Here is a 14,194-nt window from a genome sequence, read left to right as displayed (position 1 = left end):
AGTAAGGCTAATAGATGTTAACAGTGCTCAGTTCTCCAATTTAAATACCTTTTCGAGTTTTGGGATACTTGTTAACCACACTCATCAGTGCAGGACCAGATGGGGATTTGGCAAAGGAACTGGAGCAGAAGAAATGGGCTGGTGAACCTGAGGTTCTCATGAGTCTCGTGTGTGGTTTGAAGATGTGTGAAGACCTGGCTAGGCTGGGAGGCAAGGGCAGGCACATGGAGGCTAGGAAGCAGCCGTTAAGATGGGAGGTGATGAGAGTAGGGCCAGGGGTACCAAGAATTAGATGGGTGACAAGATACGAAACCTGTTACAGAAAAGGAGAATCATAGTTTGAGATTTGTAAGTGGGAAAATTCCCAGTATTAAGGGACCCAAGGGACTGGTCTTTGTCAGCTGTTGTGGGAGAAGAGATCAGAGAATCCTGAGCCCCAAACATTGGAATGGCTACCCTTGTGGAGACTGATGTGTCAAATGCATAAAACAGCAGAGTTCCTTTGAAAAGTGCTGTTTATAAAAGTTGTATTTTAAGAAGATAGCTTGGCAAATGAGACATCTAAGTAGACAAATCAGTGGGCATTTCTTTATGTAAGGTATCTGATTTTATACTGGTTCTTCACATGAGGATGAAGCAAAATATAACTTTCTTTCTCAGGATCCTAGATTTTGCTACACTCTTCATGTAAGATGAGTTTCATGATTTTAGACCCTTTTGGTTCACAGACATACATGCCTTAGGTTCAGACGGCCTACATCCATACATGGAGCACTGTGAAGACACATGTGAGCATTTACCCGACTACAGTGAAATGCTATTGCCTATAGAAGATGGGTCTTTCTTATCTAGTTACTATACATTTTCTCACATGTGCTATGGCCCTGTTGTTGTCCAGAGAGACATTAATTATGAAAATAAAAGTCAGCAGCCCACAATTACATGTATTTCGATCCGTATTAGATTTCAAACGAGTATCAGGAAGTCCCTTAACATAAGGTATAGAGAGCACATTAAAGTCTCTGTATTGAGACTCTGAGCATTTTATTATTTTGTATAAAATTTCAGTGTGTTCAGTACTTAACATTAAACATTTTGACATTTTTATACTGTTTTGTGCAACCCTATATTGTAGCTTAAAAATTGAGAAGGAATGGCTTTGCTAGCTCACACAGTTGAGATAAATTGGCAGAAGAAAATGACGCGTGAGTTAGGAACTGTAACTAGTCTTCAGGTATTGAATGGCAGTGTTCTCTGAAATTCAAATTGGGATCTGGGACTGCAGATTAGGAATGAGCAAAGTAGTCAACCTGAAGCTATTTAAACTTTAACTTGGGGGAGAACGTCTCTATATCTCATGTACAGCAGGAATCTCAGTTGGTTAAAGCTACTATTTAATACATTATTCCTGAAACAAGAGTAAAGGTGTAAGGAAGAAAGGGTGCTAGAAATCCATGACTTTATTGTACTGGAAATTCTCATCTTTGTCAGAATAAACTTAAGTACTAAGTACATTCAAGTACAACATGAAATAAGAAATTGCATGCTGGAAAAATGGTAACACCTTTGTTAGTACCATGTAAAAGGATGATAATTATATTTATAATCATTTGAGCACTTTCTAAATACCTAGCACAGTGCTACTCAGCCTCTGTACATTATTCTTCATCATTAAAACAATCTGGTGAGATAAACATGATAAATTTCTTTTAATAGGATTAAAAGAACTGGGAAACTAAATAAACATCTGGTGAATCTCACCAGAATAAACAAATAATAAGAATAATTTGGGCCTAAACTTCTTAAAAGACATTATCTATGAAATCATGGCTATGTGCTGCCAGTAATTTGATTAACTTTTCAAAATGATTTGATTAGGACACACATTGTAATGTAATAACACAGAGTAATGTATTAAATGCCCTAAAAGTCATGTTATTTTGTGCTAGGCTATTAGCCAACCCATTTTATGCTTTGTTCTCATATCTCAAATATCACACTTGTATAAAGCAAAGTAATTTTTCCCTTTTAAAGCCTGTTGGTCTGTTATCTTAACATTGACACAGATAAAACAACAAAGAATGACTGGTTATAAAGAAAGGATAAAGAGTGTAGCCGAAAGAATTATGCAAGATGTCTGTAACTTAAATTAAACCAAAGAAAGGACCATTGCCATAATTATATGTCAAGAAACATCCAAGTAAAGTAATTTTAATTTCCCTTGAGTTTAAATTTACAATTAGGCTTCTCCTCATAAAAAAAATGAACACATGAATGGAATTAAGACTTTTTTATCACAGATGTTGTATAAAGACTACCAGGTTTCTAATTTCTGTAAATAATTACTCTGTCACAGAAGGGAGGTAGACATTTGAAACAAAAAGCAGTGCATTGGAGATGAACAATTCACTGACCGACACGATCCCCCCACCCCACGATCAGTGTGAGTCTCTTTTGTTTCCACAGAGCATCTGTACAACCACCACCGCATTTTTGCACTTTTTCTTCTTGGCTTCATTCTGTTGGGTGTTGACTGAGGCGTGGCAGTCATATATGGCTGTGACTGGAAAGATTAGGACACGGCTTATAAGGAAACGCTTTTTGTGCCTTGGATGGGGTAAGCATGTTAATATACTCTTTTGTGCTCTGGTTCGGGTGACTTTGAATCCTTATATAATGAAGCAGTAGAGTGGAACTGTCCTAAGGCTACTTTAATTTGAATATAGAAGTGGAAATAGGCATTTGGAACTTTGAAAAAGTAAATATTAGATGACCTCATAGGTCTCCAGTGAACAATCAATAGCAGGTGGTCTAAGATGAGGCCTGAGATATCTATAGGCAGAACATCAAAGTGTTCTATGCTAATATGTTCTGAAAATACAAAATCTTTTAAAATGTTTAGGGCTCAAAATCATATACACTTGTCATGTACCTCCCATAAGATAATTTTGAGGAATGCCTAAAAGCGCTGAAAACAATTAAAGACTATAAAGCTAGCTATTCGTGTTACAGGAAAAAAGCCACTCAGATTGAATGAAACCTCATAGATAGTCAGTTAGATCCTCAAAGGAAAAACAGAACTGTTGACAGACTGAGAATCAATTAATTCTTTGCCTATTTTTATTTGGAAAATTTTCTCTTAAATTGCCTCATGAATTCATATGAAAGGCATGGACATCTTGAAAGTCTAATGTTTAATTAGAATTAATTAGTTTAATTTAGGAAACTAGTTTTACAAAAAAAAAAAAAAACCACAGGATTTTGACATGTTTGCCTTTGAGTTTCAAAAGACTTGCACTAAAAACACTGGGGAGTTTCAGACCAAATACACAACAAATGCCCAGTGTATCAGAAAGAATGGAGTATGGGATGCCTGAGAGAGTCTAGTATTATAATACTAGAATAATTCATGCTAGAAAAATAGGATAAAAAACAGTTAAAGATTATCCATCAGGTTTCATACAGGGTCTCTCATGTCTGAAAAATGTATCAGGGCCCTTTGCCCTAGTAAATAAACGAGAAAGCTGTTAAGAAATTATAGGATGTATTGTACTTACACTTTCATAAAAATTTCTGTCTGGATTTCAAGTCAAAGACCTTCCAAATTGTACTGGTATTGATTTTTTTTCATCAGTTAGGATCACAGACATAAGACATACAGGTTGCAGGGAAAGAAGACTCTCCTTGGAGTACACAGAGTGTTTAGGACTGGCACCTGCCTTATTTAATGCCATTACTGAAGATCTTGAAGAGAGTTCTCCAAGTTTACAGCTAATATTAAACTCTAGGAAGCAAAAATGCTACACCAACAGAGCTAGACTATCAGGAAGTCTGTGAATGGGCAGAATAGTGGTGTATGAGTTTTATTATGGCAAAGTCAACACAGTCAATTTAGAAAAAGAATTTAAATTGTGTAGAATGAAGACTATTAATTCTTCGGCTGTGACCCAGGAGAGAATTTTTTCTAATTAACTTGTTCTAGTCAATTGAAGTCAACTTATAACATGAAGGAAGAGAAGAAGAATGGGAAGGAGAAGGAAGAGGAGATATTATATGACATATTATGTATAATTATACATGATTTATGATACATGATATGTGATGATTTAATTATGTGTGTATGTAGAGAGAGAGAGGAAAAGAGATCAGTATTTGTTAAAAAATATGGTGTGTTCCTCTGAGGTGCCTTTCATAGTTCTTGTCATTAAACCTCATGAATGAATATGATGTCACTTGAAAAGAGTCACAGAAGAGGTTGGCAGGAGAGAGGGAAAATCCTGAGGACAAAGAGGGCTGGTGGAGAGGATGCAAGAAGGCGATTACATAATGGATTTTACCATTGAAAAAAGCAAACATAGTCTTTAGGAAAAGATATGGCTAACACTTTAAAAAAGAATCTAAACAACATAGATTAGACTGAGCTCTTATCACTAAAACACAGGGAGGTTCCATTAAACTTGAGTAAGGTATGATTCAAATAACCTTAAACTAAAGGATGTTAAGTTAGAATTGGTGCAGGTATGCAGGCAAGTGCCTTCCAGGAGGGACTGAGCAATGCATGGAGTGAAACCTACCTAGAGGTCCATGAACAGAAATTGCCATGTATTTTCTGATCTTCATTCAGAAGAGTGAATTATTAAAGAAGAATAATCAGGAAGCACAGAAATTAATTCATTAGGGGTCTTAACCATATTCTTACACTCCTGTTATTATTATCTATAATATTATTATCTTACCCTGTTATAGGTAAATCATAAGGAATTAAGTGATAAGATGAACTTTGGATGTGTATCAAACTTTGGCAACTGAATGTTCTATTTCTGTGATATGCCACCTTACCAGGACATCAATTTTTTGCCTTTCTGATTTTATAGATATAAATTTTCTTTATAACAGTGTAAACCCTGAGGGAAAAATAATTTAAAAGATATACTAAATCTCTGTTATTAGTTTCCTTTAAAACCATGTCCAATGTGGTGGTAACCTAGCAACATCAGAGAAGTGCACTGACTTAACCCAGCTGTCGCTCTCGTATTTTTATACTTGAAAGAAATTTTGTAATGGAAAGATACTTTATGAAGTCATTCATCCAAGGTATTTCTCTAACTTAAGCATTTTGAGTTTATCTAACCTTTTCCCGAGCCAGTGTGCACCGTGGTTGTGGTGGAGTGTAAAGCGTGACAATGTGTTTCTTACAGGTTTACCAGCATTAGTAGTGGCCACATCAGTGGGCTTCACCAGGACGAAAGGATACGGCACTGATCACTAGTAAGTCCGTCCACAGTGATAAATCCTTTTATAGTCACTTCATTGGTCTCAGGCACTGCTGATGGCTTGCATTTTGTTATTGAGTCATTAGCAATGGGAAGAATAGCATTCATGAAGAACAATGTAAGGTAGTTTAAATTCACAAAGGTAGGAAATAAATGCAACACTGTTTGGAATCCTTATTTCCATTTCCAATTTCATCATGACACATGTGTATGTGATTTTTTAAATATTTCAGTATGTACTTACACTTACATTCAATCTCAAAACACATTTTTTTTAGAACTAAGTAAATCTTGACACGTTTACTTTTTAAAATGATCCTGATCTGAGCTTTTTAAACTTTTATTGAAGATAATACATGTTGGTATCAACCAAGTTTTGTCATGTCAGTTCAATTGTTGTTGCTACATTAGGGTAATAGGTATTGAAACTCATAGAACAGGGGAATGAATGGATTGCAGATTACAAACTGCCTGGGCTATGAAAGAAATTAGGAGAAAAACGATACCAGCCCATCCTAATCATAGCTATAATACAGATAAATTCTGTGTGAGAATTTATAAGTAAAGTTTATATTTAATATTTTAAATGAAAAAATAATGCACCTGCATATTTTTACTTCAACCGTTTTTTTTTCAAGTTGAAGCAATTGAGAAACAGGGGAAGAGATGTACATCTTATTAGAAGAATAAGGTTATTTATTTATTTTTATTGTTGACACTATTACAGATGTCCCCATTCCTCCTTCTTGCCCCCTTTGCCATCCCCCCTTCCCTCTCGCCAGTACCACACACTGTTGTTTGTGTCTATGGTTGTGCCTATGTGTTCTTTGGCTGATCCCTTAACCTTCTTTCATCCAGCAGCCCGACCCACCACCGACCGCTGTCTGTCTGTTCTGTGTGTCCATGCCTCTGTTTCTATTTTGTGCGTCAGTTCATTTTGTTCATTAGATTCGACTTATAAGTGAGATCACATGGTATTTGTCTGTCACCGGCTTATTTCACTTAGCATCATCATCTCTAGAAAAGTAAGACCTAAAGTGAAGCGTTCTGCTTAGCTGTCTTCAGGTGGAGACAAGAATCACTGTTTATTAGGCCCTGGGGTGGGTTCATTCAAGTTCAGTGCTATAAGAGACATTACTTCAACTCTTCATCTAAAAGAAACTTCCAAAGAACTGAAGTAGTTTGTGTTATCAGGGCACTTTTTTAATGGAATCTGTAATATCAAAAATAAGACTAAACAAAAAACCCTCCATAATAGTGTAGGTTGAACAGTGCTCACTACAGTACTGTTTCCCTTTGACAGTGGTATGTCTGATGTGCTGTGAACCCAGCACTGGAAAGGCATCGCATGGGGGGGAGGGAAAGAATTAGGAATACAGACAATAGGATTCCAACTTTAAGGGAGTATTTGATTAACCCAAATACAGTATAACAAGTAATGTTATTAGTTTGAAGATTACACAAAAATGTAGTAGAAATTTAGTGGCAATCTCAGAAAGAGCAAACTAAAGTGTTCTATCAGAACAAGAGTTTTTTTTTCTGCAGGTATTTTATTTAAAAAGTTGATATTAACTTGTCAACCTCAAAGTGGGAAAGTAGAATTTTATCTGTCTGCTATATGGCAAAGAGCAGTAACTAAATGAAGACTTTGGATACTCACATAGACACACATTTGTATTATAAAAAATTGATACAGATGTGTATGTATGTATATACATATAAAATTCCCATATTAAAAATGCTAATTAAGGTATAATTTACATACAGTAATATCCTATTAGGCTTAGAATTCTGAGTTTTAACAAATGCTAAAGTTGTACAACTACCACCACAACCAACGTAGAAGTTTATTGTTAGAACAGATAGAGAACAAGCATTGTTAATGGTTAAATTTGAAGGCAGCGTGCCGATTCTGTGGATTGAAATTAATATTGAAAAGGGTCAAATTGGTGGGTGAAATGGTGGGGATGACCCTTTGCGTCAGCAGTGGTAAATTGGTCCCTCATTCGACTCTCCTGGATTCTGCATGTGCAGATGAACCACCGTGCAGACCCCCATGCCTTTCCCTGCCCCTGTGCTACCCAGAGAATGAATGTTTCTGCGTAAATGGGTTGCCATGTCCCTAGCAATGCAAACCTGCCTCTCTTGGTTACTTTAGTAATCAAAAGCTTATCTTTAGTGAATTTTCTTAGTAGTATGGGGGAAAGGTAAAACTAGAAGAAAAAAAAAGCATGCAAACTAAATTATCCATTTACTGCAATGATGGCTTTTAAATAAATTTCTCCCAGGATCTCAATGACCTCAAGGAAGACTGAGTAAATGGCATGTCTAACACTCTAAAAACACACTGTTCTTGCTTAAAAGTATAGTTGAAAAATTCTATAATGGATACAAGCAGCATTTACAAAACTTAACAGTCACCTTTGTACTGAAAGTCAACATAAAAATCTTACTGCAAAAGTAATTTATCCAAAATGTTTTAACTACCTGAAAGGCTGTATAATAAAAAGTTTCTTTCTCATGCAAGATATTCTTATATAGCATTTCTCTCTCATGAACTCTAATTTTAGCTTCTTCCCCATCTTCTGTACATTTTTTTTATATTACAAATCTTTGAAATGTGCCAAAACTTCAAGGCTAAGTGCATGACTCAAGTTCTTTGTAACCCACTTTTGTGGTTTAACACGTAGCTAATTTTTGTTAGTTTTTATCTGATTTCATTTTCAGCTGCTGGCTCTCTCTTGAAGGAGGACTACTCTACGCCTTCGTGGGACCCGCAGCCGCTGTTGTTCTGGTAAACGTTGAAATCAACGTAGTTTTCTTCGCAAAGAAAAGGCTACTTTGTTTCAATTAGAGTAACAGTTTTGTATTTGTTGTGTAGAAATTTTAAAGTTCTATGAGTTATTACTTAATTTTGAATATCAACTGCCCTTCAGTTCTTTATTACTCTGAAGTATTCTTAAGTTGAAGACGGAAGAATATTAAATGTGAGATGTGGGATTTCTCTTACAGTAATTTCACATTGGTGAAGAAGTTTTAAGAAATTCTGTAATGTATAGAATTTCATTATCTATGATCATGTCACCGTTATACTATTTCATATACTATACCAATGACCTACATAGGTAATAGGTAATAAGAGACCTACATAGTGGTCTCTTAATGTTAATGAATGCTGCTGCTACCAAGTATCAATGAGAAAATATATATCCCTCTGTCAAAGTTCCCAGCTTCAGTTCTTCAGAGATTTTGGGCCTGCCATTTCTTTGTTGGCGGGGTGGGGAGGGACTTTGTAAAAATGTAAAAATACAGTGTATTTTGGGTTGTTCAGCAACATCTCTGGCCTCTACCTCCTAGATACCAGTTGTACCCTCCAGCTGTAACAATTAGAAATGTCTCCAGACATTTCCAAATGTTTCCTGGGTGTAAAAAATCACACCCAGTTGAGAATCTCTGCCATATGTCATGCATAAGAATTAAATGTTTCTTTCTGGAATCATGAAATGATTCCTATGTGTGTTTAATTACAGGAACATGAAAATTTCCTATAAATTTGCCTTTCTTTCTCTGAATTTATTCATTACAATTTTTTCTTGTCCAATAAGTCTTTGGGGAGTAAAGAAATGGTCTGAATTAAAGACAAAGATCCATATTGCTATGCAGTTAGATTTCTAACTGGAAAATTACCCTTTGGTTTCTTGAACAACTCATTCAATAAACTGGGAGCTAGCAACACCTTTCTTAATAACTATGTGAATTTTTCTTCCTTTAAAGTTTGCTCTCCTCTAAACTATAACAAAGAGCAAACACTATTCAAGTTTCACAAGAGAAATCAAACTGGGGCGTGAATGTTTAAGAAGGGTATAGGGAAATAAACTGTTAGATACACTTTGGCTGAACTGAATTTCAATTGTATTATTTCCCTAAATTACTAAGCTAATATACATACAACCCTAAAATGAAGAAACAGAGTATGTGTATGACTGAAAGAGCAAAGTATGGTTTTTGGAGTGCTGATGAATCTCCTTATGATTAAATTGAATCTTCCTTACACCAGCAATTAAACAGATTTCAGCTTCATATTTCATCCGGCCAAAGTGTATTGAGAAAAGTGGGATTTTTGTTTATTTCCTTAACTAGTTATTCTGCCTGTGAAAATCTAGTTTCAGTATAGCCTTCACTAATTAGCATTGGGAGAGCACCAAGATTCTGTTGATTATGGAGGATAAGGGGTAGAAAGGGGAAAAAAAAGAAATATTTTCCTTGATTATCTGGGTTTCAGCGTTGGACTAGATTCTTTTATCAGGGAGTGTGAGTAGGTTAGAGAACTGTGGGCACTCATCATAATGAGCTGCTACAAATAGACCACAATTACCTCTGCAGCTTTTTACAATTTTGTGAAAAAAAAAAAAAAAAAAGTGAGATTTTCATTTAAATCCTTTTAAGTGAGAATAAGAGTCTTAGAAAATGCTAAGCAGTATTCAGTAGAGCACGTTGTAAGAAGAGGTGTTAGTGTCCCTCTGTTACAGGATTGTGGTGAGTTGAATAGGCTTTTCCCTTTGTCTAGAAAAACATGGGGCATCAAAACGCTCCCACCCCACAGCAGGAAGAGCCACACAGCGGGAGGAAGTTAGGCATTCGGTTCTCCCTGCTGGGGCAAGGACAAACCTGGAGCACCTCTGGGAGCCAGGACTCACTCTAGCCTCACACTGTGAAACTCAAAATCTTTTGACTCTCAGACATAGGGTAAAGTTCATTTAGCCAATTGATTTTCTTCAAGGGTGACTCAGAAAAATGTCAGATTGGCATAATATGGCACCATTTTAAAGTTAGGCAACTGAACATTAATTTTCTCAATGTTAACTGTAAAACATGGAAATCAAATATACTTAATGGACTTGAAAACTTTAAAGTAACACAATGCTGTTAAATTGTTCCATATTCCTCTATGCACTTATAAATATTTGAGAAGTGCTTCCTGTCACTACTATTGTGAGGCTTTAATTCTGTGGTGGTTGTAAATAAATAAAGAGCGTTTTCAGGAGGAACAGAGACCTGATTCCCTTCAATATCATTGAAAGGTCAACCTTTGTTTCTGTTTGACAGGTCAACATGGTGATTGGCATTTTGGTATTTAATAAACTTGTTTCCAGAGATGGGATCCTAGATAAAAAGCTCAAACACAGAGCCGGGTAAGCTGCAATTGGTAGACTTTGAAGGTTCTTTACAAGTGAATCCCATGCTCCAATTTTAGATCATCATTGACTGCATCTGACTGTGCCTTGGATTTTGTTATTGATGAACCAGTGTGTCTGGCCGATTCTGCCATTCAAGTTTCCAATGTGCTGTTCTCAAGTAATGTAGGCAAAATCTAAAAATTAAACAGACCATTAAGAAAATCTGGTTTCGTGTATGTAGCCTGTTTGTAAGGTAAGAAGATTAAATGTGAAAGCTAGACTTAAAATACTTGTCCTTAGGTGAAGGTTTTCAAACCTCGCTAGTTTGGGTCACAGAGGACAGGAGGTGTATTGAACACAAGGCCAGTCCGAGGCACAGCTGAAATGGGACAGGCAAACCTTGGAAGGAAGGACACGCTGCATTTTCTTTACTTGGATATTATCAGAAAAATTCTTGAAATAATCGCGTATGAAACACTTCTTATATATTCTCATTCTATGTGACATTTTTACTACAACTTCCTAGAAAATGTTATTCATAATTTTTACTTGCACATTTTAACCATTTATAAAATTTAGAGATGCATTTTACTGTTAGTATCACCATATCTAATGACATTTTAAAAACAGACTGATAGCAGCTTTTCAAAATTATAAATCATTTCATAAAAAATTTTAGAAGCTTGATGAAATATGAATGCCTTATAAAGTTTGTAGTTTTTTTCTTCCTGTTTAACTGTACCTTCACTCAAAACTTACCCTACGATTGTACTAATTTCTTAAATAGTTCATGATATTATTTAAAAGTTATAGTATTGGTAACCAACTGGTGAGAATTTTAGGCCCTTTGTGTTTTTACAATCTTTGTAGTGATGAGATAGTTCAGGAATTTTTTCCCCTAGTAAAGGAATAGGTTTAATCGTTTTCAATATAAAAATCTGACACCATTCATATCAAACATCAGAACTGCAGGTGGTGTAATGAAACCTCATTGGAAGTTCCTTTCTGAGTGGAGAATCACTTTCCTTGTAGAGACTTTTTTTTTCACTTCCGATGAGTCTCCACAGCATCTTTCAATAGACAGAGTTGAACCTGTGCAGACACCGAGCTTTCTATACCATTGAACTTAAAGCTTTCACATCATTACTCTTCTTAGTCTGCCACATATGGTTGGAATTGGAGCAATTGCTTCTGTAGTTATTTCTGTCTAGATTAATGATATAAGAATAAATCGGTCATACTGAGTACTGGGTATAGAAACTCAGTTCTGCCACTATAGATATAAAGCTGTATAATTTTTTAATTGGGGCACAGAGAAGTTAGTGATTAGGATAAAGCTTTGAAGATTAAAAAAAAAGCCATGCTCAATCTCTGGCTCTGCAGTTTGCGTGTGTGAGTATTTAGGCATGTAACTTATTCTTTCTGCAGCTAAGTCTTCTCACTTATAAATGGGGATGATGACTCTTCCCTCATAATAGAGCACATGAACTATAATGTATATAGCACATTCCTTCGAGTATCTAGCAAATAGTAACATTCTCTTAACAAATGGTGGCTGTTGCTATGCTGAGGCAAGTGACTAAGCCAAGCTGCATGGGTTATTTTTCAAGGACCCTGACTTCTATTAATGACACTTCTGTGATTCCACTATTCATAACACTGAGGTCAGAAAAAGAGATAAGATAATCAGAATGAGTATAATGCTAAGAGTACATTATTTAAATTTGCAGTCAGTATTTTCTCATTTAGTTATTTTATATGTAATATCCAGTTCGATTCACATAGCTCTTTGTAAGAGGTAACATGGGCTGAGGAGAAAGAAATAATAATACCATCACTTTATGAACTTATAAATTAGGTATTTTGATGTACCTATTGATTTTTAAACCTCTATTTATAAAAATATGATAAGAAGTTACATCTGTTTCCCTGATAAAAACTGAATCAAGCAGTGTTTTTCTGGTGCAAAGACCACTGATGGAGAAATAGAAATGGCATTCAAGGCACAATACTGGTACTAACTAGTAACAAATTAATGATGTAGGATAAAAATTATCTATAATATAAAATGCTGTTTTAGCTTAAGTACATGTAGACTGAAGCTCGCTCTCTTAGAAGATGGGAATATTTGAAGCTAATTTTACTTTACAGGGAATGCACTAAGGGCAGTAACAAAGACTTCAGTGAAGAAAAAAACAGACTTAACTAAAGAAATATTAAGCAGGAAGCTAAGCTAACTGATTAATGTCACAAGTGACCTTCCTACTTGTAAATATTGACCATTGCAGTTTTGAATGTACGTACATAGCAAGCGTTTCTCTTGAAATATTATTAATAGGAATCAAATAAGGTACTAAGACATTCCTCTTCCCATTTTTCTGTTTCTTTGTCCCCTTTCTTCTTTTTATGATCAATTATTAGAAACTGCCAAGAATATAGTTTATGTTAAGTAAACATTTCAAACAAATACCATATTTTTTGGACCATAAGACATGCCTAGGTTTTAGAGGAGAAAAATTGGAAAAAAATTGAAGCAAAAAATGTGGTAAAATATTTAATAACATGTATAACATAATGCTTCACCAATGTAAATGTAAACATAACAGCAGCACTAACAACCAGTATTCCTCCCAAATTTGGGAGGGGGGTGTGTTTTATAGTCCAAAAATATGGTGATGACTTTGATAAATAATATAATAGCTTGACAAGTTTTATAATACCCAAACTAAATTAAAATGTTCTAACATATAAAATATATTTACTAAGAGGGGATTTATTACAATATCAACATGTTGTCTTATATGAAATAATTGGAAAGAATGAAAACAAGATAAAATGGCCTGTGTCTCTTTAGAACACCTCAGACAGACTATTTCATTTTCTCTCTTTTGCTGCAGTGGGACTTTCTATCTACTATGTATTTTAAACTGCTTTACCTAATCTACCTGAAATTAAGGTGACTACTATACCAGGGCCTTGTACAAATCTCATGAAATTTTTCCAAAGGAAGGAAGCATATTTTCTCTCCAGATGATTTTTACAGTATCAATAAACTAGTAGACTAGTTTTCCTTTTTTTGTCTAAGAAAAAGGAAATTGGGGAGGGAACTAGAACTTGCAGACTTGAAAACCCTCCCCTCCCCCCACACATTAGGACTGGACAGAGTTGTGAAATGACCCACATTTAGACTCTGGTGACCGAGTGGAAACTGGTTACATCTGAACTTATTTTTCTTTTAACTGTTGTTTTATAAATATAGCACTTTTTGTTTTATAAATATATAATTTCTCTCATAACAAAGAAACAAGCGTTTTTTCCATTGCAGCAACAGAAGCATCTAGACTATGCATTTTACATAATACATTAATATCCACAGTGGCCACGCAAAGTTGGAAAAAATCCTCGCTCTCTCTCTGGGAAATCTGTCTGCCCTCTGCTTCATTCACTGCTAACGAGAGTTCCAAGGGTGTCCACCCAGGACTGTCGGGCACAATTTTCAACAGCTCTGACTAAGGACGAAGCCTGTGTAGGCCTTTTAGCCAGTCTCAAATGAATCTCAAACCACAAGAAATAGGCATTTTCAATTGTCTTAAAATACATTTTTAGAAAAGCCCATATTTATTCAAATTACATTTTTTCAGGACTAAAATACTTATATTAAGAACTAAAATTATTTCTAGTAATCTTTAGCTTTTCAATCTTATTTTAGAGCCTAGAGACATGGTGTCCTTCAAGTTGAGAAAA

General features: G+C 35.3%; 1 protein-coding gene across 1 annotated transcript in view; it reads left to right on the top strand.

Annotated features, from left to right (window-relative positions):
* The window catches only part of ADGRB3 (adhesion G protein-coupled receptor B3), a 736,029-nt gene that overhangs the window by 671,733 nt on the left and 50,102 nt on the right, over positions 1-14,194 (top strand). The window contains exons 20-23 of the mRNA XM_037139787.2: positions 2,467-2,617; positions 5,199-5,268; positions 8,001-8,067; positions 10,380-10,465. Coding sequence (XP_036995682.2) covers positions 2,467-2,617; positions 5,199-5,268; positions 8,001-8,067; positions 10,380-10,465 — 374 coding nt within the window. The remainder of the gene's footprint in view (positions 1-2,466; positions 2,618-5,198; positions 5,269-8,000; positions 8,068-10,379; positions 10,466-14,194) is intronic.

This window comes from Artibeus jamaicensis, unplaced genomic scaffold, assembly GCF_021234435.1.
Source record: "Artibeus jamaicensis isolate MK-2021 breed Jamaican fruit bat unplaced genomic scaffold, CSHL_Jam_final contig_388, whole genome shotgun sequence".
Classification (NCBI taxonomy): domain Eukaryota; kingdom Metazoa; phylum Chordata; class Mammalia; order Chiroptera; family Phyllostomidae; genus Artibeus; species Artibeus jamaicensis.
The sequence above is the reverse complement of the archived record's forward strand: the minus strand, read 5'-3'. Positions and strand labels throughout refer to the sequence as shown.